The sequence below is a fragment of the Myxocyprinus asiaticus genome, chromosome 31, assembly GCF_019703515.2.
Source record: "Myxocyprinus asiaticus isolate MX2 ecotype Aquarium Trade chromosome 31, UBuf_Myxa_2, whole genome shotgun sequence".
Taxonomy (NCBI): Eukaryota; Metazoa; Chordata; class Actinopteri; order Cypriniformes; family Catostomidae; genus Myxocyprinus; species Myxocyprinus asiaticus.
The window spans coordinates 25,695,718-25,721,888 of record NC_059374.1 but is presented as its reverse complement, the minus strand read 5'-3'; the positions used below and the strand labels follow the sequence as shown (position 1 = coordinate 25,721,888).

Below are 26,171 nucleotides of genomic sequence, written 5' to 3'. Positions count from 1 at the left end.
GGATATAACTTTACACAGATAAGGTTAAGTTATTTGTTTCACACTAAAATCATGTTAACATCTATAATGTTTATGCCTTGTGCCTATACTTCTCAAAAGTGTTTATTTCAGCGATTATGGACCAGCCCCAGTTGCTTCCATTGTAAGTTCAGCCAAGAAAAGGAGGGACGAGTCTAAATTATTTTCTTGGCAATCAACATTATGCTTCTAATGCTGTTATTTGAGCTTAACTTGTGTGGAACCCTGAATATTCCTTTAAACATACCTCCATGAGCTACATGTAAAAATAGCTGTTTATATCTGCTATTCTATTTTCCTGTTTTCAATTGCTGCCATTTTTCAATGGACTTGCTTAGCTGATAAGCTAAAGATAGAGTTGTGTCTGCGACTTTTCCAGTCTGCCCTGAGCCAGGACAATACAAACGATTCCACACATTGAGTAATGAGCTGTTCTCCATTCCCACTTTTATATTGTCTGGCGCAACTTTTGAATGAATGCAGTAGATGCTGGGAGCTGCCAACAGAGGACAAGACACCCATCTCCATGGAGTCCAAAGAGCTGCTATTGTCTGTACTGAACACTCTGGGGACGATTGTTGGCAAGGAAGTGGCCTGATGACCTGATGTTTGGTCCAGAGCTCTTCTTTGGCTGTACAATAAGGTGGAGGAACTGGACTGGACTGTGTGTTTCTATCTGAAGGAAGTTTGGGGACAACATTTCAAATATGAAGTTCCAAACTCTCTGTTGGCTGTGTGCGATCTTCCCGAGCAGGAGTGGTCTGGCTTGGAGTTGCCTCAGTATGGACTAGGCACTGGACAGTTAGCATGGTTAGAGTGCTGCACGCTGTCAGACCATGTTCTGGAGGCAATGCTGGAATGTCTCTCGTTGAACCTACTAATGTCAACATGTTCAGCAAAGGCCTTTTAGTGGCTGTGTCTCAGATCCTTCCCTGGTGCACAACTGGGGAATGGGATAGACTTCTGAAAGTATTACAAGAACTCTTACGGTCAGGCAAGCTCTATGTGCCATTCTCTGTAGAATATGTCGAATTTCTCTCATTACTCGACCGTTTGCCGGTGGGTTACGTCTGTCAGTGTTCCTTCTGCAAATCTTCCAGTTACTATGTGGTTCCAGCTGTTCTGATTGGCTGGCACCTCAAGGCTGGGTGCATATAAAAAAATAAACAAAGATGGCTGAACTACAGTATACCACAAAAAAAAAAAATTGACTTGTTTAAGTTATAGTAAGGGACTTACAATAGTCAAACGAATAGCCACAAGAAGTAAACAGTATACATGTGAACATGATTGGATATAACTTTACACAGATATGGTTAAGTTATTTATTTCACACTAAAATCATGTTAACATATATAATGACTAAAGACAAATAGATTTATATATAAGTGAAAATTACAGCAAGCCTAATGTTAACTCTTATGTGGACCTGCTGGTGTGTGGTGAGCATACTGGTGCACTGTGGATGCCATCGCATCATCCAGGTGGATGCTGCACACTGGTGGTGGTTGAGGAGAGTCCCCTTATACTATGCAGTACAACGTGCTATATAAATGTAAAGAATTACTAAAATTAATTATCTGTGTGCCCAATGCAACTGTTCAGATGTCCCATGTTCTCCTTTATTACAATAGTAAAGCATAGAAATTACAGTACATCAATGTATGAATATAATACATGCATATGATCATATTTAACAACTACAGACATGGTTTTTGACAGTACTGTGCTCTCCATGGACACCTGTAATCCATCCATCTTCTAAAGCCAATTGTCCTATGTAGGGTTGCAGGTAGTGCTGGAGCCTATCCTAACTGTCTTGGGCTGAAGGCAGGGAAACACCCTGGATAGGTGGCCAGTCCATCACAGGGCTAGCACACACAGACATACACTCTCACCTATGGGCAATTTAGAATTTCCAATTCACTTAACCTGCATGTTTTTGGACTGGGGGAAACCACGGGAACACCATGCAAACTCCACACAGAAAGGCCCTGGGTGAGCCGGGACTCAAACCAGGAGCTTCTTGCTGTGAGGCGACAGTGCTACCCACTGAGCCACTGACACCTGTAATGTATATGTGAATTTAGGACAGGCCACTTAATGTCTCACTCACTTCCCACAGCTTCTTGGCCACAGCATCGTCCTTAGCCTTTGCCTTCACCTTCTGCACAGCACAGTTGGAGAAATACCTGCCACTGAGGGATTCAATGCCCTCTTGCAGGGCACAGTGTAAAGTCGTCTGGGCACCGGACTCTACGTCCTTAAAGAACAAAGCTGCAATGGGCTTCAGTAACAACCTCCTAAACACTTTATTAGTGTTACGAGTCAATTCAGTGTTGATAACACCTGGTGAAATAAATGAGGTGACATGGATGAAGTAATAGTAAGGTTCAAATGTAAAAGTGTTTGCATTGACGATAGTGATAACTGCTCATGCAAATAAGTTAAGTGTAAATATACAAATCTAGCTCTGAAGATGAAGCCTGCACAAACTAAAGTAATTTGCAAATATGGTTAAGACACAAACCTGGGTGGAGACTGTAACAGGTCACATTGGTTCCTTGTAGCCTCTTTGCAAGCTCATGTGTGAAGAGCACATTGCACAGTTTGCTGTGTGAATATATCCAAAAGACATTCATTGCAGACTCACCCACTCCAAACTCCTTGTGAGTGCGAAGACAGTCAAAGTCAAGTTTACCAAAATTATGTAAATTTGAAGACACAGTGACAATGCGGCTTGGTGCACACTCTTTCATTCTGTCCAGCAGCAAATTAGTCAGGAGGAAGTGACCAACATGGTTGATGCCAAACATAAGACCAAGACCATCCTCAGTAGTGCCCTGCATATAGACTCCTGAAATATGGATGTTATATGCATTACGGATTTGGAATGGATTTTGATTTAATATGCCTTACAAATAGCACTGTAGTGGTGGTAACATTGTAAAGTAATTGTATTAAATTCTGTGCTATTTACTGTACATGGTATTCCAAGGAACTTCAAATAATTCTGTTTATTACCACTGTTACATGTCCCAAAACAAAACAAAAAAAACAAACAAAAAAAACATGCTATTAAGACTTTTAGAAGAATATCTCAACTCTGTTGGTGCATACAATGCAAGTGAATGGTGATCAGGCTACAAAAATCACAAAGTCAGCATAAAAGTAATCCATACGACTCCAGTGGTTTAAACAATGTCTTTTGAGGCAATCTAGTTGGTTTTGGGTGAGAAACAAAACAAAACAAAACAAAACACCCAAAACAAATTGGATTGCTTCAGAAGACATGTATTAAAGGGGTCATTAAATGGAGAATCAAATTTTCCTTAATCAGCCACAACTTTATAACCACTGACAGGTGAAGTGAATAACATTTATTATCTCATTACAATGGCACCTGTCAAGGGGTGGGATATATTAGGCAGCAAGTGAACAGTCAGTTCTTGAATTTCATGTGTTGGATGCAGGAAAAATGGGCAAGCGTAAGGATCTAAGCGACTTTGACAAGGGCCAAATTGTGATGGCTAGATGACTGGGTCAGAGCATCTCCAAAATGGCAGGTCTAGTGGGGTGTTCCTGGTATGCAGTGGTTAGTACCTACCAAAAGTGGTTCAAGGAAGGACAAATGGTGAACCAGTGACAGGGTCATGGGCACCCAAGACTCATTGACGCCTGTGGGGAGCAAAGGCTAGCCCGTCTGGTCTGATCCCACAGAATAGCTACTGTAGCACAAATTGCTGAAAAACGTAATGCTGGCTGTGGTTTAATGGGGCTGCATAGCCACAGACCGTTCAGAGTGCACATGCTGACCCCTGTCCACTGCCAAAAGCGCATACACAATGGGCACATGAGCATCAGAACTGCACCATGGAGCGTTGGAAGAAGGTGGCCTGGTCTGATGAATCACATTTTCTTTTAGATCATGTGAATGGCCAGGTGTGTGTGCATCGTTTACCTGGGGAAGAGATGGCAGCAGGATACACTATGGGAAGAAGGCAGGCCGGCGGAGGCAGTGTGATGCTCTGGGCGATGTTCTGCTGGGAAACCTTGGGTCCTGGCATTCATGTGGATGTTACTTTAACATGTACCACCTACCTAAAGATTGTTGCAGATCACGTACACCCCTTCATGGCAAGGGTATTCCCTGATGGCAGTGGCCTCTTTCAGCAGGATAATGTGCCCTGCCACACTGCAAACATTTTTTGACAGAGTTCAAAATGTTGACTTGGCCTCCAAATTCCCCAGATCTCAATCCAACTGAGCATCTATGGGATGTGCTGGACCAACAAGTCCGATCCATGGAGGCCCCACTTTGCAACTTACAGGACTTAAAGGATCTGCTGCTAACATCCTGGTGCTAAATACCACAAGACACCTTCAGAGGTCCTGTGGAGTCCATGTCTTGACGGGTCAGAGCTGTTTTGGCGGCACGAGGGGGACCTACACCATATTAGGCAGTTGGTTTTAATGTTGTGGCTGATCAGTGTTAGAGGTAACTGTACTATAAAAACATACTGTAAATTTCAGAACTCAAAACTTCCTCCCCAGTCTAAAAAGAGCATTTATTTTTGCCACCCTGCTGAAACATCTTGTTTTGAAATCTCTGTGTTAATGACGTCACAACACATTGCTCATTTGTATTTACGCATCCCACAACATGTGTCATTGTACCCTTGGCCCCGCCCCTGGTGTGCAGTTCGAGAGAGGAGGCCTAACTATTCCTAACATAACACCAAAGGGAACCCATCTGGACTATTTTGAATTATTTTGTATGTAACCATGAACTATACAGACTCTTTGGCTGCTGCCATGTATCTCGCCGCTTTGAAAAGTCACGGTGTCAAGTTACAACTCTGTAAGTGAGAGGCAATTCTCTCATTCAGCTGCTGCCTCTGTCATGGACGCATTCTTTCACCCATTTTTAATTGTTGGTGTATGTAAACATAGGATGTCTTTGATGATGGACGTCTTCGACCTTTTCAGTGTGTTTCCAGCAATGTGCACCTCAGCGCGCCTTCAGCATGTATGTTTGTAATTTCACAGTTCTTTGGACTATGTATGTGCATTTTTTTCAGCTCATATCAGCATGAATTCTTTGTGAACAGTCGTAATATGATTCAAGCTTTGCAAAGGAACTGTTATTGAAGAATGGGGCAGTTAAAAACACTTCAGAAACATAAGTAAACCGTTTCACTCATGAATATTTCAAATTTGAATGTTAACAGTTGTGCTTGAGAAGAACAGTTTCATATATTCAGATGCAATGTGTTGAATGTGTGTTATATGTAAACCCTGCAATTTTGTTTTATAATGTTCTTCCAATTGATTTGAGGGGCAGCATGATATTAGCCAATCATATCAGTGGGCGTTTACGTTTAAGTTTAAAGGAGGCGCTTATGACAAAACCAGACAGACAGAGGGCCAAAAACAGTGTGGAATATTATCATATATTTAAAAATTGTGGCTGTTTTGGTGCAAAAAAAAAAAAAAAAAAAAAAAAAACATTTTATAACATTATCATTGGATCTCAGGGAATATAATAAAATTATTTAAAAAAAGCACTTAATGACCCCTTTAAACCACTGGAGTCTTTTGGATTACTTTAATGATGACTTCATCTCCTTTTTGGAGATTCAAAGGCCTGATCACCATTCACTTGCATTATACGGGCCTACAGAGCTGAACTATTTTTCTAGACATCTTTATGTGTGTTCAGCAGAAGAAAGTCATACACATCTGGAAGAACATGGTGGTTTCATTTTTGTGTGAACTATCGCTTTAAGAAATGCTCAACCTGCATTGTTGACGAGAATATCCAGTCTTTTCTCTGTCTTGAGAAAAATCTCTGCAAAGGAGCGTACGGACTTAAGACTGGCCAAATCCAGCTGCATGAACACCACATTTTGACTCCCACTCTCCTGAGTTGAAACAACAAAAGCACGTGACATATATCCGTAACTACAAACATTTAGTAACGTATATACAAAGGGTCACAACTAAGCAGATTTAATGCAATCTTCTCACTCGTTTTACAACAGCAACAGCAGCCTCGCCGCGTACTCGGTTCCGGCATGCCAGAATGACTCGAGCGCCTCTCCGCGCTAAATCTTCTGCTGTGGCTCTACCAATGCCCGTGTTACTACCTGCATAGAGCCACAAACCATGTAATGTTTTAAGCCACTTAAACACATTAAGTCTGATAAATTCTTAATAAATCTTTTTTAAATGTAACAAATGCTCCAAGTGCACTAAAAATGTACCTGTTACGATGACCGTTTTGCCATGCAGTTTCTCTTTGCTTTTGCAGCGCGCACCAAGAATAAAACTACGAAATATCATCAGCACCCCAATAATAACACCCGTGAACATCAGAAACTCTGACATTATGAACGTGAAGCACTCCAATCAATAACACCTTGCAAAATCTGAGAGTACGGAAGTAACAATCGTCAAAGGTTTCCAACCGGGGGAACAGGATTGCGTTTCTTGTGTCCTCTTAAATAAACAACAGGATATTGCTGATTGAGGAAACAGCGTCGAAACTGTAAAGAAACTTTTAAGAGTTGAGAAACAAATCGAAATAATTTCACTACTGGTTAAAAGTAAAAAAAAATAAAGAAATAAAAAAAAAAAACCTTAAAGAAATATTCGGGTTAAATACAAGTTTAGCACAACTGACAACATTTGTGGCATAATGCTGATGACCACAAAAAATAGTTTCAACTCGTCAATAATCGAGGTTACAGTGAGGCACTTACAATGGAAGTAAATGGGGCCAAATTTTGGAGAGTTTAAAGGCAGATATGTGAAACTTACAATTTTATAAATGCATTAATTCCCCTGTTAAAACTTGTGTATTATTTGAGCTGTACAATTGTTTAAATCATCATTTTAGGGTTTGTTGGCATTACATAGTCATGGCAACAAAGTTGTAAAATTGGCTATAACTTTACACAGAAAAGATTAGTAAGTGATTTTATCACACTAAAATCATGTTAACACACATTGTTTATGACTTGTGGCTATACTTTTGAAACAGTGAGTATTTTAATGTTTACAGTTTGGCCCCTATACACTTCCAGTGTAAGTGCCTCGCTGGAACCCAGATTTTTTGCTTTTTTTTAAAGGAGGGAATTTTCTTTTGAGGTAATCAATATTATGCTGTTGATTGAGCTTGAAGGTCTTGTAAGTGATATTAGGTTCTGAAGCTTTCACGTGACTGAGCCGCTGCATTAGCCACGCCCCCTCAAAATCGAACCCTCCAAAGATAATTTTGAGACCAAAACAAAGAAAATAAGCAGCACTGTTTGTTTCTGTGGCAGGCAAATTCAACAGTGGCACAATAGCGCCCTCAACTGACAAACAATATGAATCACAGCCTCAATGATCTGCTTCTAATACAACACTTATGAGAACGAGTAAAATGATTGACAAAGTTTACAAAGTCTACAGCTGTCACAGAGACCAGTGACATATCTCAGGACAGTTTTTTCATTAATATCTTTAAGACAGTAGGAACATTTTTAGCATACTTTTCCATGAAAAAAAACTGCTTACAGCACCTTTAACTTGTATTGAACACGGAATATTCCTTTAAAATTGGTTGGTCGGTCGAGCAGCTTGGTAAGTTGACAGCTGCTTTTTTTAATTTACTCTCTGCATACACAATGAAATAGTCTTATTTAAAAATCTTTATATATTTACAAAGTAATGACATACATGTCAAAAGTTATCTTGCTGACACAATGAAACTTCAGTCACATAACCAAAAGTGACCACATGTTTGAGTCGAACAACTAGCTTTATACACAAATGAACTTCACAACTAAGGCTGCAGATGTTCTAACACTACAGAGAAATTAACGGTTCCAGAGTTAAACTAAAACGGTGATGATTATTCTAATAAATCCTACAAAGGTATTTGTACATGTATGCATTTCTGCATATAGTTGCCTATGGTGCAAAAACTGCAGAAAAAAAGAACAATACATTCTTATAACAAAATAAAATATTCTGAGTATATATACTGTTCAAGAGTACATAAAAAAACCTTTGTATGGACACAAAGTATACAGGGTGTGGACATGTGAGATTTAGGGGAATTCAAATGTCAGCTCCTCAGTCAAAAGGTCTTGCATAATAAAAAAATTGGTATAAATGTAATGTGCAAACACTCTGTCCATAATACCCAGTCCCCAAAATACCGCAGTACAAATAAATGCATGAACCTCTTTATCAAAGTTCCTTTTTTGCACCTGTAGTCCAATTCATATTTATTATCCATTGATCTGTTTTGTTTTATAAGGGAAAGCAGGGGCTATAATACAGATTTGGACTGCAGCACTGGTATTTGGTGGAGTTTGGGAGTCTGTGTGTCAACCACTTCAGTCTCTCCTTGTCGAAGTGTGGTAGACGTCTCCTCCTTTTTGGGTTGGTTGTTAGCAAATTCTGTGACGCTGAATAGGAATTGCATGCAGCCCACTTTGATGCAACTGCTGTGGTGGAGCAATGCTGTGCCCTCCCATCCGGCTCCGCTGCCCCCTATCAGGCTGGAGCTGCTGGCTTTGCAGTTACAGGGAGATTTGGGTCCTCCTTGAGCCTGGCTACTCATCATGCCACCTGCAGGCATCAGCACTGCTCCTGTGCACACCTCCCCAAGTGGCTTCCTTGACCCATTACCTCCTGCATATTAGGTAACATCCATAATTGTCCAGATTAAGAATTTATTTCAATTGATTCAATAGAAGAATTTGACAAATATTTTAATATGGTTCTAAAAAAATGCTCCTGAAAATCAATTCCACAGGGACAGCATTACCCTTTAATAAGACATTTCTGATACTGTCCTCTGGCATTACAAAAATATTTGGGTGATACTCACTGATGCTGTTTTGTACTTTGGATGCAAGTCCACTGGGTGAAGTAATGTTCGGTTTGTCAGAGAAGTCACACGAGTAAAGCACATTATCTACAGTTGTCCCATGTTCACTGTAGTTCAGGAGCTCATAATGCTTTGTGTTCTACAAGAGATTAAATTACATTTATAAACATTCATCCGTTTAATCTAACAAGTCTGAACAATTACTAAAAAAAACTTTAACCTACCCTTTAATAACACGTAATTATTTTTCCATACAGTAAAATACATTTATTACCGGATTACACTCACTTCATCATAAAAGATGCAGGCATGTTTCCCAGAAACATAATTGCAATGACCATAATTTGTAAGGCACACGTCCATTTCAGCACCTAGAAAAAAAAGCTGTCATAATGCAAAACTCGATGCATATTCAGAATAATGCAATCTCTCTTTAATGTTGCTTGTGACAAACCATACCTGTTCCTATGTACAGAGTCCTATAGCACATGTTAACCGCTGCCCCCTTTCCTGTAAAAGGACACAGCACTGCACGAGCTTGCACATCCCTTTTTTGTGCTGAAAAAACAAAAACAAAAGAGAGTACAAAAGACCTGCTACATTACAGCTGCAGTAAAACAGCAGAGCATGATGTGTCTTAAATGAGCTGGTTTGGGAAGCTATGCAAGAGCTGATGTGTGTTGTGTTCTTGGCCCTTACCGTCTGTGTGAGAGGAGGGTTTGGACAGAGAGGCAGTGACAGCTGAAGGGATCCCACTTTTACTCGAGGGTTGAAGTGATTTGGGGGAAATGAGCTGCTGGATCCTCTGCCAGGCCAGGAGTCTGATCAACTCCTCATCCAGCTTATTTAACTCCACTTCTAGAACACACAGAAACAAAGTTAACTTACCAGTGACATTATGGTGATTAGATGTACCTGGAGTTTGCTGGATTTTAATCTTGTATTTGAAAGATCCAAACAAACTCATTCGAAATCAGGTTACATATCTGTATTGTAACTTGTAGCAGCCAAAAATATTTTAAATTACATAAATATAAAAGTAAAGTGAACCTGGAGGGCTTCACGTTCACAATGCAGATTATAAATGAACTGCATCACAGACTTCCTGAGATGGTCCGAGTCGGCCCGCTAAGTGTGAAAAACCCCTAAATATACATCTGGTTAAAGCGGAAACCTTACTTCCATCGCCTTCAACCGCATTCTTGTTGTAGCTATAAAAGCTGCCTATCGAGGAGGGGAGCACAGAGCCTTTCCCTGTATACATAACATCAGGACTCACTTTGTTTTCTGAGAAATAAGGACATGGAAAGGCACAAAATTGGTTTAATGGTATCTTCTCTATTCAGATTTATCCAACAAAAAGGCCCGTTGGTCTGTAATAGGGTCAGTTAACCTCTCCAACTCTGGAGCATTTTTGAGCTGCCGCCTGCCATTTTTCACACTCAAATTGAAAACCTCACCATTTACACCTACTGTGGACTATTTACCAAAAATTGGTCTAATTGTTTCAGAGACTACCCCAAATTATTCTATGATGAATAGAATAAAAATATATATATATTTTTGTTGTAAGCATGTAATTTTGGTTCTGCTCACTCCACCTCCCTCCAAAAAGTCTTATTTTGTTCCACTAAATGGCAGCAAGTGCTAGAAAATAGAATTTTTCCTCTATCACCTTTCTTCACAAAATGCCAGACTGAAATGTAGCTGGCGCTCTAACGCAGTTTAGCCCTTACAGATGTGCACATCCACAGACATTCAGTCTAATTTTCAGTTTATGCACCACCCCCAATGTTTCATCAAATATCACGGCCTCTGAGTGGACTAGAAGCTCAATCTAGGTGTTATTAGAAAGTGGAGATTCACCTCTTTGCAAAGATGTATAACATTTTATCATCAATAGTCCATAACATATATTTCCTATTATTTGTTTAGCATGCTTTTCCTGCTGGACTGCATATTTTGTTCTGGACATCTAAAATATAACACTGGATTATTCACACAAGGAAGCTCACAGACAAAGTCAAAATTGGCTCATTTTTTAGAAAACTGGCTATGGTAGAAGCAGATATAAAGTTTTTAGCTATTTGGGGCTTACAGCAGCAGTGACTGGCACATGACAGAGACATTTGTATTTGATGTCTTATTTCACTTTCTGATTCTTTTAAAAAGCTTTTAAACTGTGGTATTTAGGACAACAGAATAAAGTACAGTTGCATTCCTGAGAATGAGAGCTTTCATTCAATATATGATTTGTCTATTTAAGTGCAATCTGAAAGAATTTAATATTCATTATAATATTTCTACCACATAACCGCTAGGTGTCGCTGATTTGTGATGCAAATGTTTTCAGGCCTTATTTTGTTATTTTATGTTACATAAATGCAGAAGTGATGGTTAGCTATGACAAGTTCAGATTCTAAGCTTTCTGATAAGCCCAATGTATGTATTTGGAGACTTGAACATTTTAAACGTAAACTTTTGTTCGTGACATGACGCCCCTTTTTGGATCCACTGGCGGGTCTGCAGAGTTGAAGCGGTTAAACTAAATTTAAAGCTTGACTAACTTTACAAGTGGACTTCATGAAAAAAAATGTTTGGAACACCACCCATTTAAAGGAATAGTTCACCTAAAATGAAAATGGTCAATTTACTCACCTTCATGCTGTTCAAAAACCCTTTTCTTTATTCTGTGAAACACAAAAGGAGTTATTTATAGAAGAATGTCCATGCTGCTCTTTTCCATACAATGAAAATGGCAGCCATGACTGTCAAGCAAGATTTCTAGTGAATACCATACTTTCCGGAAACAAAATCGCACCTGAATATAAGTTGCACCTGATCAAAATCACGTTGTTGACTTGCCTTCAGCTGCTCAAAATCTGAAAATGCGTAACTCTATGCTGTATACTTTTAGTCTGTAAGTAAAACAATGTATTAAATTCATTTATTAACATATTAGCAACTATTATTATTATATTATATATAATATATATATATTATTATTATAGTCATTATTAGCAACTATTTGTTGTTATTTCCTGATTTTTGCAACACTTTGCTGCACTAATTATCCAGGACACTGACTAAATAGTTTTTACTACAAGTGTGATGGAATGTCATTTTGTGGGCATGTGAGCAGTTGTGTTTGCCAGCAGTCGAAAGTTTGTTAGAACAATGTTATGAAGGGACAGAATATTTAAACTGGTTGGATAAAGTACTTTGTAAAGGAAAAATACCCTGAATAAGCTACTTTAGACCACTACTTTAAAACCGCCTCTATGACTGATGTTTTCATCTGTTTGTGTGCAAGCATATGTATTTTAGTGTGCAGTTTGTTTGACCGGCTGACATCAATTATGTAAAAAAGTATGTAAATTAGTTGCTTCAGACTATAAGTCGTAGTACGTTTCTGATGATGAAAAAACCTGCGACTTTTATTCTGGGAAATATGGTAATTACTTATATTTCCGTTTGTTCCTAACACAAAGCTATAGCATGGATTCAGAAAACTTAGAATAAAGTGCAAATGTAGTATGGAGATTTTTTTATTATGCTTTATGGAGTTTGACAGTCCCTGGTCCCCATCCACTTTAATTATTGGACATTATACTTAACTCCTTTGGTGCACCATAGAAGAAAGCCATAAAGGTTTGGAACATATCAAGAATAACATGTAAATGCCAGAATTTAAATTTTTGGGTGAACCATCCCTTTAAGTGATGTGTAGGCACAAATACCTTTAGTCTGAGATGACAAGCTGCTGTTCAGCCCTGAGAAATTCCCTATAGCTGCAGCTAAGCCATGATGATTGCCAGGAGAGTCTGAAGCAAGGCTGGTAGATGAAGTGGTATCTCTGTGCATACACGAGCTGAGGGGACTACTGCTCTCAGTCTTAATGTCTACATGGTTGGGCAGGGCTGGCACAGGTGGAGTTTGTGGTTTAGAGGGGCTACTGGGTCTGTGTGGGGTTTTACCCTCACACACAACAGGCCCATTCACTCCTGTACCCTTCTCTACTGGATTATCAGCATCACTATGACAAGGTCTTTCTGCCTGTTCAGGTACTTGAGAGGGCAGCACAGGGGCCCATTGGGGGCCAACTGGTGTACTGCTGGACTGGAGGCAGTCTGCAGGTAGTGCAGGCTTGCAGGGAGAATCTTGAGAGCAGAGATCCTGTGTCTCCATACACTCCTCCGTCTTCATGTCTGTCTGCTCCAAATCCTGGTGGGACGATGACATCTGCTTAGCAGATAAATGTTTCATAATACTGCACTGAAGTGCAATTACATGCCGAAGCCACTGTTGAAAAAAGAAAAAAAAAAAAAGTGTGAGAAAGAATCCTTTTGCAGTGATACCTGGGTTGATGCATAACATGTTCATGGACTTTTTTTTTTTTATTAACATCAAGACTTTAGGTTAAAATGGGTTTCTTAAAGGGTGAGTTAACACAAAAAGTAAAATTCTGACATAATTTCCTCACCCTCATGTTGTTCCAAACCCATTTGACTTACTTTCATCTGTGGAACACAAAAGGAAATGTTAGGCTGAATAACAGCCTACGTCTCCATTCACTTTCATCGAATGGGAAAAAAGATGTAATGAAAGTGAACGGTGACTGAGGCAAACAGTGACTGCATAACATCTCCTTTTGTGTTTCATGGAAAAAGGTCATACAGGTTCAGAAACAACATGAGGGTGAGTAAATGATACATTTTCATGTTTGGGGTAACTATCCCTTAAAGGTTTTTGCAACTTTTAATAATCTTTTTTTGCTTTCATTTGTGCATTTTAAATGATCCTGTGGTGTGACAAATTTCCATGTAATCTCTCAATATGAGTTCATAAGGCTGCATTCATAATTATAAAATAATTCATAAGTTTAGTTTGATTTATACAAATGTTTTATACGGAATTCAGTACATTTACCTCCTCTTGTTCATCTTCGTTGGTTAGATACTGGGTGGGTGATGAATGTTCTTGCTCCATGAGGCCATTCGTTATCAGCTCTCCATTACGAAGGCCCACTTGACCCATCAGCACAGGGGGGTTTTGGTAGTGACTTTTAATGGCATTGGGGACCTATGAGCACATATCAAAATTGGAGACCCATTAGTCAAAGCTGCTGTGTGTACAAAGGCACCTTTAGAATAGCTGTGGTAATGAATATCATGTTGTTCAATGGGACTCAACCTTTAAAGTCTTTTTCTTGATGTGTCGAACACCTCTGCGGTTAGGATGGTGTTGACGGTGAACCCACCGCAGGAAGTTTACTTTTACAGCGTGCTGAGACAGTCTGTCTTGAAACTGATCGAAGATCTGGCAACGCGTGCTGAGGGTCATGTTCTTTTGATTTAGCTAGAATAGAAATAAAAACAAAACTTCAGTCATGATTTAAATTAAAGGGACAAATAAAGTTATCTGAAGTGATAAAAATGAGAATTATTTCAGAAATCTAGTTTAAAATGTGTTAAGTTCATAGAAATTTAATCTTAAAGTCCATAATGGTTTTTCAAATTCTGAAAAACATGTATAGCATTTTCTTAAAAAAAAAATAAAAAAAAAAGATTTATGGACTTTAAAAATGTAATGTGGTGTAAACTTAAAGTAAAATATATTAAAAACTTCCCTTGCACCTTGAATACACAACCTAAACATAAACATTCATTTCAAAAAAGTTTTCAAACATTTTTCAAGGTAAAATTAATTTACAAATGTAAAGTATTTTTGAGACAAGAATATCAATAAGTTCTCTGGTTACACCAAATGACCTGAGCAACATGTGCCTTTTCATAGAAATGTCAAAATATGGATATTAAAAGATATGACACATTTTTATTTTATTTTTTTTACTTCACAAACAGTCTTGAGGGTCTAAAGGGGTCATGTTGGTGGACAGAAGTTTTTCAAATATTAATAATATTTTAAAAGAAAATTATTTCACAGCTTTTTTTAAAAAAAAGAAATAACAAATTAGTCTGCACTACTCGTGCCAACATTTTTTAATTTTTTATTTCAGCTTCTACTGAGACTTTTTACTGTCTCCGTTACACCACATGACAATTTTTACTTTAAACCTCAGAAAAAAAAATATCCAAATGACTTTGAACTCAGTAACTGAAAACATATTCATAGAGGTGTATTCAAACAATTGTTTAGTGTAAATTATATTTGAAATGTATTTTTTGAATAATTGAGAGAGAGAGAGAGAGAGAGAGAGAGAGAGAGAGAGAGAGAGAGAGAGAGAATGAGCATTGACCCAAAAAGCCATCTTTTTGACAAGTTTTGATAATGGGACTCCAGAGATTCTTCCTGCACTGGTTTAATTATAATCTAACAAAAGTCCTAAAACTGAACAGTACAGCATTACAATTTTACTCCCCCGAGTCGACATTAACAAATCTTCTTACCCATTTAGGTCTAAATTTCATGTTTCTACCATTTACGGTTGACAAATCAACAGGATTTGTGCTGAAACCCCTAAAGCATGAATAATAATAATATGTGATATAAGACTTAGACACTCACCACCATGTGCTCTACATGGTTGGGGCACATCCATCTTCCAGTGGGCATGGCAGTGAGAGGGGGGTCCAGGCAGTCCATGTGGAACAAGAGTGCACAATAATCACACTGGATCAGAGGAGCTACCCTACAGCTCCTGTGGAGTACGAAGAGAGAGGAACCTGATGCAATGTGCCACAAATCAATGGTTTTAACTTGGTCATTTAGAAAGCCTAACAGTCATAAATAATGTTTTGATTACAACAAACGTGACATGGGGAAGTTATTTGGACTGTAACATGTTGCTGATCAGTGTCAGGAAGAGCAGCTGGACCCTTACTTGCCGCAGGTGAAACAAACTTTCACTGGCAGAGGGACCAGCCCACTGGGATCCAGTTCATGTTGTGGCCTCTTTACATTCTTGCCTATTGCCTCCTCTTTCCTTCTGCGCTTACTGCTGCCTGTAGACACACATAGGTTTTTAATAACACAATAAAGCAACACATCTTATAAAGCTGCTAGTTTCAGTCCTTTAATCTGATTTGGACAAGTGGTGTTCCAAGAGTGCAGATATTTAGTATAACATAAGTTTCAGTGGTATGCCCAAAATTAAAGGCTTATAACTCTACAAAAAAACCTAAAGAGGATCAATTGTTTGGTATAATTTTAAAGAAAACTTTTCAAATTTAATGAAATAGATTATGGTAAATTATGATGGTAAAAGACTCTCAGCCTAAGAAACTGCTGAAAAAAAAAATATCACAAAAAACATTTTTTTCTCATTTTTCTGATTTGACATTATATATCCCAGGGTGTAAATAAGGTAGCTCCAGTTTTGTTCCCAAAAACTTGTGTTCGTCAAGGTGTCATTGTGTTTCAGTTCTGAGTTTTATGCTAATAAAAGTCTTGTTAATTGTTAATCCAGTTCCCGCTTCCTCCTTTCCCGAACCTTGTTACACATGAGTAACAAGATCTCATTCAGTTCCATTCTGTGTCATTCGAGCCATCATTGAGTCTGTGGCTGTGTCTCGTTTGGAAGGATGCATGCTAGGTAGGACGTGTCCTTTGAAGGCTGCAGTCTACCGAGTGTCCTCCTTCAAACAAGCCTCATTTAAATGAGACGGTCTTCGTAGGACAAATGGAAACGGAACGTAACATGGTTGCTATGACAGCACACCACTCATTAACAAGCGCGAGCGCTTTGAGTGAGAAGGGAACAAACATTCCCTTCTAAAGGGACTATGAGGATTTTAGGAGAGTTATAATGATGTAAAGAGAAAAGAAAACAGATTTTTCAGGTGTACTTTTACTCTAATACTTTATTTTAATTATATATTAATATAATTATACATATTATATACTCTGCACCCATCTACTGAGGTACTTCAACTTGGGAATTAACATTACTTGCGTTTGAACATCATATTTACGGGCAAATTGGCGTCATTTGTTTTTAGACATTTCCGTTGAAGCAAAGAATTGTGGGTTGTGAGTGCCCACGAAGGATACACCTCATGCATCCTCCGATTTCCCATGAAAGAAGGTCGCATTCGAAGTGTCCTACTCATTTTTCTGAAACGAGACAGCCTCGATGACGTATGCAGCCGACAAATGCGACCTCCGGAGGACGCAGCCTTCCAAACGAGACACAGCCTGTGTCATGAACTTGGCGCCATCTCCTGGTGGCTATATGTAATTAGATTGAATGATCCTCTCTGCCCATATTTGGATGACTTCCACCTCTGGTTGCAATGATCTGAAACCTAATATGATTGGTTTAGCATTCCATGATGCTGGACAATGCATTACATCATTTCCGATGACGTCATCTGATCCAGGAAAGCGTATTTTTAGCCAGATAGCACATTATGTGCTATGTGCACATTGTGTTTTGTGTGGATTATCTAATGATCAATGCATCCGATTGCATTCGGTTTATTTTTCGTGAAGTTATAAGCAAAAATGTGGCATATAAGCAACACCCATTTACATGAAATGTCAAAGACATATACTTAGCTATAACACTATATTTTTGTCTGTGAGCAAACTGAACAGGCTGGTTGTATTCTACTTTTGAGAGCTTTCCAAAGACATATGATACATTGCTATTTGATCAGTTTGATTTTTTTACCGATTACAATAATATGTACAGTGCAAAATTATTAATAAATGATCAAAACAGACAATTCTGATTTGTCTGCAATTTTCAAAGCACTTGTTCAGTTTTGGTCATAATGCCTACATTCATCGTAAAGTACAGCTTTAAAACGATACCTATTTTGTGTTGGTCAACACTGTAGTTATTCATATTTTGATCATTATTTTATGCTGTGCGGGCCAAAGTGTTAACTGTTTGTATTTTTTTGTTTGTTTGTGTTTGCAGCTTTCTAGACTGGCTGTCAGTCTGAGTGTTTCTCTGCAACACAATGTTGATCCTGCTTTGGCTTCGTTTGAAACAATTTTCATTACCAGAGTGAAAATCAGGGCTTCCACACTTTTTGACCACTTTACTTCCATGATATTTTCATGTTTTTCCAGTCTTTCGGTGAACTGGATAAAGATTTTTTTAAATAATTTTATAGAGAGTACGAAGAGCAATTTCTAGCTAATGAAATATTACAAAGAAGAGCATTAGTTTAAAATAATTATATACCATAAATAAATTATGACTTTTGCATGACTTTTAAGATTTAACTCATTTCCATGACTTTTTTTAGGCCTGGAAAAAGCCATTTTAAAATTCCCTGATATTTCAGGTTTTCTATGACTTTGGAAACCCTGAAAAACAGACAAAAAAAGAAAAAAAAAAAAAGAAAAAAACCTGCCCATATTGTGTCTAAAAGTTACTCCGTACTCACTTCATGATTATAGAACTGTTGTACAAAAGCAATATCACACTCACAATCATGATATTGATATTCAGTGCAGCACTCTTGCTTGTATGAAATTGCTTAAAAACAAAATGCCAATACAGCTGGGTGACTTCCTCAAACATGTAGAATGTGTGAGTGAAGTCTCACCTGGCAGTGAAGTGGTGCATGTAAGCTCAGTGGGTAGCTGGAACTGTGTGGGGTTTCTCTCCATGGCCGCAGCAATCAGCAGCTGGAAAGGTTTCTTCAAACAAGGCATGGCACTTTCCGACTCAGAGCCCTGCACCTCATCTTCCACGTCCATCAGGTCCTCATCCACATCGTTGTGTTCTGACAATGTAGGCGTATCAGTGGATGCATTGGAGGTGGGTGTGCCTGGCCGACTGCTTGTCCGGCGTTCGAGAAGTCTGACCTGTGCCACGGCCAGTCTCAGGCCTCCTGATGCAGCAGAGGGCAGACCGTCCAGACGCAGCGTGCCCAGCTCCAGCTCTGCTGCAGGAGAGGAGGAACGCTTTGATAACTGCCGCTCTAATGCACCGTTCACCTGCTCAGTCTTCTGCTCACGCTTCTAGACAATCAAAACATCACATTATAAATGATTTTCACTTAAACAAATTGATAAATGTATTCTGTTTGTGATTTAATGCCACGCCAGATTTCATGGCTTTTTTCATTGCAAAAACCAGCTTAAAATGTAATACAAGGTATAGTGATTAAATACCTAAATAAAAGGTATTTTTGATTATGTATAAAAAAAAGAAAAAAAAAAGAAATGTCTGGTCTGACCTTGCAAGGATCAGCTGATGAATTAAAACAACAACAATCAAATAAAATATGCTTCAGAGTAAAATTAATGTCCGTATCTGGTAAATTATCAAATGTTTCAGTACTCCAAAAGGCATATATGTACTGTACACATTTAAAGCTTCTTCAAATACATGGCAAAGTAAAGCTACAAGGGCAAATATTATTATTTCACCCACCTTCTTGCGCACACTGCAGCGATGACACATCCAGTCACCAGGAGGCAGCATCTCTCTGCTCAAAGGCGGATTACTGTGAAGATGTAATTATTTTGTATCACAAATCTTGGTGTTTTTAGAAACATAATATGGTATTATCTCTTGTTGCATGTTTTAAAACTTGTTATAATAATGGAAAAACAATTAAAAGCTTTATTTTGGCATGAAAAATACTGCAAATTCTACAGGATTTATTCAATGAGATTTAGAGGGAACCCACACTATTATCACACTTTTAGGTCTTAGCATAAACCACATACTAAATGTACAAAGTTAAACCAGGCTAAATGATTAATATATTACTTTGACAAATATGTAGTCTAAATAGAATTCTCCCTCCCCTAATAATTAAAAAAAAAAAAAAAAAAAAATAAAAAAAAAAAGTTTATTAAAGATGCAAGTATAATTCTGAGTGTCATATAGTCACTGCAGACTAGCTCTACATTACAATGCAAGTGAATGATGACCAGAACTTTGAAGTAGGGCTGAAACGATTAGTCGACGTTATCGACAACGGCGACAATAAAAAAATTGTCTGCAAAATTTTTTGTTGTCGGATAGTCGTTTGATCTCATTTAATATAACATGAGATCACATTAAACTTTTATGATGACCCACAAGAGCAGCACTGCAGTTCACGCCTGATTGAGGAGAGGAAGAAAACACAGCTCACAAAGGCACTCTAAACTTTCCAAACAGCTTCAGGTGATGTAGATCGCAAAGTACGAGGGAATTATAATGCAAAAATACAAAATAAGTATATACAGAAGCACTCTCGTTGTGGAATAAGTGGAGTTGGAGCTGCTGCTCCGCTGATGCAAAACTTGCGTCTTTAAAGGAAACACCCCGGTGTTACATCTTTAATGCAGTTATATTTAATGCGTTATAGCTTTATTAAAGTTCAAATAATAAGGAAGCAGATCATGTAAATAACTACAAACTCCAAAACTGGCATTTCTCTGTGCGGTCAGCACCTCTTCTATGAGTTGCGTGAAGCGTCTCAATCTAAGGGGGAGAGAACGAAACTGCACCCGGCTGAAGCACACTCTGTCACGGGAACACTCATCTCTCGAGTGCGCACTTGCTGCAGCTAGATTATAACGTGATGGCTCGTGACTTACTGAATCATAACATATGTGTCACTGAGCATTTCTTAGCGTGAAGAAAATTGGCAATACGCAGCTTTTTTAATTATATTTTTTTTTGTTATTTTATCCCCTTTTCTCCCAATTTGGAATGCCCAATTCCCACTACTTAGTAAGTCCTCGTGGTGGCGCGGTTACTCACCTCAATCCGGGTGGCGGAGGACAAGTCTCGGTTGCCTCCGCTTCTGAGACAGTCAATCCACGCATCTTATCACGTGGCTCGTTGTGCACGACACTGTGGAGACTCACAGCATGTAGAGGCTCATGCTACTCTCCACGATCCACGCACAATTTACCACGCGCCCCATCGAGAGTGGGAACCCCTAATCGCGACCACGAGGAGGTTACTCTATGTGACTCAACCCTCCCTAGCAACCGGGCCAATTTGGTTGCTTAGGAGCCTGACTGGAGTCACTCAGCAAATACACAGCTTTATTAATAAAAGAGAGTTTGTTTTTTTGTGAGTTAAAGATGGACTGAAGTGAAACAAAAGGTGAGAGAGGGTAGTCTTTGCCCCACTATACACTGCAACAAAATACGTTTTTGATTTGTTTTTGTTATATAAATTTCTAAAACTCCTTTAAAACAATGTACATTTTCTTTAGCAGCTAAACTGCAGAAGAAAAAATTGTTATCTGAGAATGCTGAATATATATATATATATATATATATATATATATATATATATATATATATATATATATTTGTTTTAAATTTAATATCCCCTTTTTCTCCCAATTTGGAATGCCCAATTCCCACTACTTAGTAGGTCCTCGTGGTGGTGCAGTTACTCACCTCAATCCGGGTGGCGGAGGACATGTCTCAGTTGCCTCCACTTCTGAGACAGTCAATCCACGCACGTGAATGTTTACACCCAATCTTATCACGTGGCTCACTGTGCATGACACTGCGGAGACTCACAGCATGTGGAGGCTCATGCTACTCTCCGTGACCCCTAATCATGACCACGAGGAGGTTACCCCATGTGACTCTACCCTCCCTAGCAACCGAGCCAATTTGGTTGCTTAGGAGACCTGGCTGGAGTCACTCAGCACGCCCTGGATTCGAACTCGCGACTCCAGGGCTGGTAGTCAGCATCAATACTCACTGAGCTACCCAGGCCCCCCTATTGAATATAATATTAAAAATACAAATATTTAAAAATATCAAAAAAATCCTTTAAAAAAAGATGCATTCACCTGAGAAGCAGCATATAAGATACTTAGACTTGCTTTTAGAGAATACATCTTGAATATAAGTGTATTTTGTCTTTACTGCACTCGCAGAAGTATAACCAAGTGAAAAAATACACTTATATACAAAATCCACTTATATTTAAGATACATTCTCTTAAAGCAAGTCTAAATATCTTATGTTGCTTCTCAAGTAAATGTATCTTGTTTTAAGGATTTTTAGACAATTTTAAATGGAAAACAAGACAAAAACACTTGATAACAATAGGAATTTTTGCAGTGAATTTATTACTGAATTAAACTTAATAAAAAGTATTTTTTTCCCTTTAATTCAGAGAATGTCATTTAGAGGTATTTTTAAAAGATGATTTTGTCTTCTTTATTGTTAGTAAGCACGTTTAATACAACCTTTTAAGTCGGGGCACAAGCTGAATAGTTGGTTAAGAGCTAATGATTAATCGTTGCAATAATTGTTTTAATAATTGTTAGATTAGACGATTATCAAAATAATTGTTAGTTGCAGCCCTACTTTGAAGTTCAAAAATGCATTTGAAGGCAGCATAAAAGCAATCCATACAACTCCAGTCGTTCAATCCATATCTTCAGAAGTGATATGAAAGGTGTGGGTAAGAAACAGATCAATATTTAAGTCCTTTTTTACTATAAATCTCCACTTCCACATTATCCTTCTTTAGTTTTTGGCGATTCACATTTTTTGTGCATATTGCCCCCTACAGAGCAGGGAGGAGAATTTATAGTGAAAAAGGACATACATTTTGATCTGTTTCTCACCGACACTTATCATATAGCTTCTGGAGAAATAGATTTAATCACTGGAGTCTTATGGATTATTTTCATGCAGCCTTTATGTGCTTTTTGGAGCTTCAAAATTTTGGTCACCATTCACTTGCATTTTGAGGACCTAGAAAGCTGAGATATTCTTCTAAAAATCTTTGTTTATGTTCAGCAGAAGTCATACACATCTGGTATGGCATGAGGGTGAGCAAATGAGAATTTGCATTTGTGGGTGAACTATCCCTTTAATACTTTTGCTCAAGCTTAAATCTGTCTGCACTACAGCGAATTAACAGTATGTCATGCATTACAGTACAATCTAGAATGGAGCAAAGAAAGGACATGTCATTTTTCTGTGCTGGTTGATGTAGGAGTGAGGAAGTGGTCATTCTTGTGTTGCATGCATCAAATATGCAATATTGCTCTCATGCAATCTACAGCAACTGTGTGCAATGTGCTTCTCGAGAACTTCTAAACAGAGTGTAGATTTTGATCAGGGTTATTTACTCACCCTAACATTGTTCCAAACCTGTATGACTTTCTTTCTCTATGGAACACAAAAAGAAATGTTAGGCAGAATGACCATTCACTTTCATTGCACCTTCTTTTCTCTCCATACAATAAAAGTGAATCGTGACTGAGGCTGTCATTCTGCCTGACATCTCCTTTATTTATTTTTGGTTGAAGTATCCCTTTAAAGAAACTAACGAAAAAGTTTACCAGCACTGCAGGTGAAAAGCAGCCGGACAGTGATCACAGCAGAGCAGGTCTCCTCCCTCACGGCAGCTATCACAGGTGTCATGGTTTGTGGCTCTGCCTCCTCTTCTGGTCTCCCTCTCTGGTTTCCGTCTTTTCTCTGCATCCTCAGAGCGTGGAGGGGCAAGCAGCTGTTGGATTTGCTGCAACAGGATGGCAAATTCACTTCAAGCTTTCAAATGAAGAAAAACTCTGTAGTTACACTGACAACGTAAAAAGTGAGCTGTGCAAAGCACAAGCCTCAGCATGGATTGCTTCATACATTCAACTATGAGAAGGTCATTAAACTTTCTTCCATGTCAAATCAGTTCTCAGCAGGTAAGCCCAATGAAAACAGTTTAGCTGATATTATATAGATTTATATAGATTTGCTATATAAAGACAGTCTTCTCGTTGTTTCTACTCTCCAGTCAGGCAAATGTCTGAGCCAGGCTGGAAAAGGCCTACTGGAGTATAAACTCAGCAGATCAAATGGCCACAAGAGACTGATTTTCATTCTGCAGCTAACAGTGCACACTGACTCATAATTACACATTAAATCATACATATACGCATATATAAGTCATATAAATCAGTCATTTTGGGCACAGCTGAAGGGCAGCTAGGCTTACCTCCATTAGGCCCCCAGACGTGTCCAAATCGTACAGAATCTTTGGGGTCTCCATTTTGTCCCACATTCAGACTGCTGATGTGTACCATCAACACACAATCCGTCAGTAATGCCCTCCTTCCTCCGATCCAGTCGGGTCTACCTGCTGCCTTTAATCCGTATTAGAGAAATTCAACGACACTGACCGACAATCTTACAAATGAAGTGGCTTGGCTTAGGAGCTTCAGCTAGCTAGCTAGCATCTAGGACTATCAACAAAGAAAAGCACAGCTCTCGCTAGAGATTTAATCTAAACCAAGAGCTGACCTGTCGCTCAAAGCTCTCGTTTAAGTGTAAATATCTTTGTTATTTTGATTTCAGCTTGCAGTCTGGTGCAGTATTGAAGGTTTCCTGTGGGATGTGAAGGCCTAGCTCGCTAGCCTAGCAGCATCCTCCGCTTCAGCAGCAGCCGCCTGCAGAGATGAGTGTAAACATTCACGGGTGTCTGTCCCAATCGCATACTGCCTGAGAAAGCGCTTCCCGTCGCCAAAAAAAGAAAGTTTGCTGAGTTGTTCCGCGGCTGTTAGGTCCTCATGTGCAGAAACACTCGTGGATGGAGCTCAGATGACAGCAGTGAAGCGAGCAGAGGTGTTGTTGTGAAAATACACTGCTAGTAGCTATGCTATCTGGCTGGCGTTGCCCTCCTCAACAGGGCTGGAATGAAATCTGCGCATGCGTACTAGGACGGTGGGAACGACAACTCGTAGCGTTAGTCTAGGGGAAATCACACAAATAGCACTGGGTAAGAAATACCTTTTAACAACCCTGCAGGCCATGTTTTCTCTAATATGCCAGTGTTGGGTAGTAATGGAATACATATGATTTGGATTACGTACTCAGATTACATAAATCTAGTACGTGTAATCAGATAACATCAGGTATAAATTAAAGAGATAGTTCACTCTCATCATTTACTCACTCTTATGCCATCCCAGATGTGTATGACTTTCTTTCTTTTGTTGAACACCAATGAAGATTTTTAGAAGAATATCTCAGCTCTATTGATCCTCACAATGCAAGTAAATGGTGACCAGAACTTTGAAGGTCCAAAAAACACAACGGCAGCATAAAAGTAATCCATACGACTCCAGTGGTTAAATCCATGTCTTCAGAAGTGATATGATAGGTGTGGGTGAGAAACAGATCAATATTTAAGTCCTTTTTACCATAAATTCTCTTCCCTTCACAGTAGGTGGCAATGTGCACAAAGAATGTGAATCGCCGAAAACAAAAGAAGAAGAATGTGAAAGTGAAAGTGGAGATTTCATAGTAAAAAAAAGGACTTCAATATTGATCTGTTTCTCATCCACACCTATCATATCACTTCTGAATATATGGATTTAACCATTAAAGTCATATGGATTACTTTTATGCTGCCTTTATATGCTTTTTGGGCCTTCAAAATTCTGGCCTCCATTCACTTGCAGTGTATGGACCTACAAAGCTTATATATTTTTCTAAAAATATTTGTTTGTGTTCAGCAAGTCATACACATCTGGGATGGCATGAGGGTGAGTAAATGATGAGGGATTTTTTTTAAATGTAACATTTTCAAATGTATGTAATCCGATTAGTTACTTTTTGTAGATTACATGATTACATAACAAGAGAGGGGGTTTGGGGAACTCAGGGACTGACCAGTAGCAAATTGTTATTGATTTTATGCTTACTAAAGATTGATGAATGAGTGTAAATTGGTACTTAAATACATATTCATGAAAACAAACAATAAGTATTCCAAAAGTAATCAAATTAGATTATTTAAAAGATTGTTACCGATTACAATGTTGTGTAATCACTACCAGATCTAAATTCAAAAGTAATCTATGAAAAGTAAAGGCAAAGGCGCAGGAAGGGGGGTGCTGAGGGTGCCCCTAGTGAACAAAACTGGAAAACAGTATTAACGAGATTTCATATATTTCATTGTGTTTATGCAGTATATATTATACAATTTTCGCTTTCAGTGTATCTGTCATTTGTTAATAAAAATAGCGTCCCGTTTCGGAGAGATGTGTCATGCTAGTGGGCAGGGCCCTGCCAAACTAAAGAGAGACCTTGTGATGGATAGTGAACTTTATTTTCCCTTTTTCATTTATCTCCACAAAAGCAAAAGCAAAAAAAAAAAAAATAAATAAATTAAAAAAAAAAAAAAATATATATATATATATATATATATATATATATATATATAGTATAATTACTGTGTTTAATAATAAATATTGTAGTGTGATATTACAGTTTGTATGAATAAAAACAAATTAATCCTCAATCTTAAGTTTTTTTTCTTCAGAAGAATATTGTGCTTTACTCATGTGTAAGATCATCCTTGAAA

The 26,171-nt window shown here is 38.5% G+C and overlaps 2 protein-coding genes across 4 annotated transcripts; both read right to left on the bottom strand.

The window, feature by feature from the left end:
• Positions 1–1,021: 1,021 nt before the first annotated feature.
• dhrs13b.1 (dehydrogenase/reductase (SDR family) member 13b.1) lies at positions 1,022–6,531 on the bottom strand. 2 transcript variants are annotated; one of them, XM_051665936.1, is made up of 6 exons: positions 6,285–6,531; positions 6,049–6,167; positions 5,819–5,942; positions 2,549–2,875; positions 2,135–2,367; positions 1,022–1,162 (listed from the first exon to the last, which is right to left on the bottom strand). In XM_051665936.1, the coding sequence occupies exons 1-6, from the start codon at positions 6,406–6,408 to the stop codon at positions 1,157–1,159; spliced, it is 933 nt and encodes a 310-aa protein (XP_051521896.1). In that variant the 5' UTR covers positions 6,409–6,531; the 3' UTR covers positions 1,022–1,156. The 2 variants fall into 2 exon arrangements, with proteins under 2 accessions (XP_051521896.1, XP_051521895.1); XM_051665935.1 differs by lacking the exon at positions 1,022–1,162 and adding an exon at positions 1,286–1,563.
• A 1,089-nt stretch (positions 6,532–7,620) lies between these two features.
• LOC127422415 (PHD finger protein 12-like) lies at positions 7,621–24,508 on the bottom strand. Of its 2 annotated transcripts, none has more exons than XM_051665923.1 (14): positions 23,802–24,508; positions 23,155–23,333; positions 19,263–19,335; positions 18,430–18,847; positions 15,750–15,870; positions 15,434–15,566; positions 14,099–14,263; positions 13,835–13,987; positions 12,646–13,207; positions 9,605–9,760; positions 9,365–9,463; positions 9,194–9,276; positions 8,906–9,044; positions 7,621–8,706 (listed from the first exon to the last, which is right to left on the bottom strand). In XM_051665923.1, exons 1-14 carry the CDS (start codon positions 23,865–23,867, stop codon positions 8,342–8,344), a joined length of 2,712 nt encoding a protein of 903 aa, XP_051521883.1. In that variant the 5' UTR covers positions 23,868–24,508; the 3' UTR covers positions 7,621–8,341. The 2 variants fall into 2 exon arrangements, with proteins under 2 accessions (XP_051521883.1, XP_051521882.1); XM_051665922.1 differs by having other exon boundaries at positions 7,623–8,706; positions 9,605–9,763.
• Positions 24,509–26,171: the final 1,663 nt, after the last annotated feature.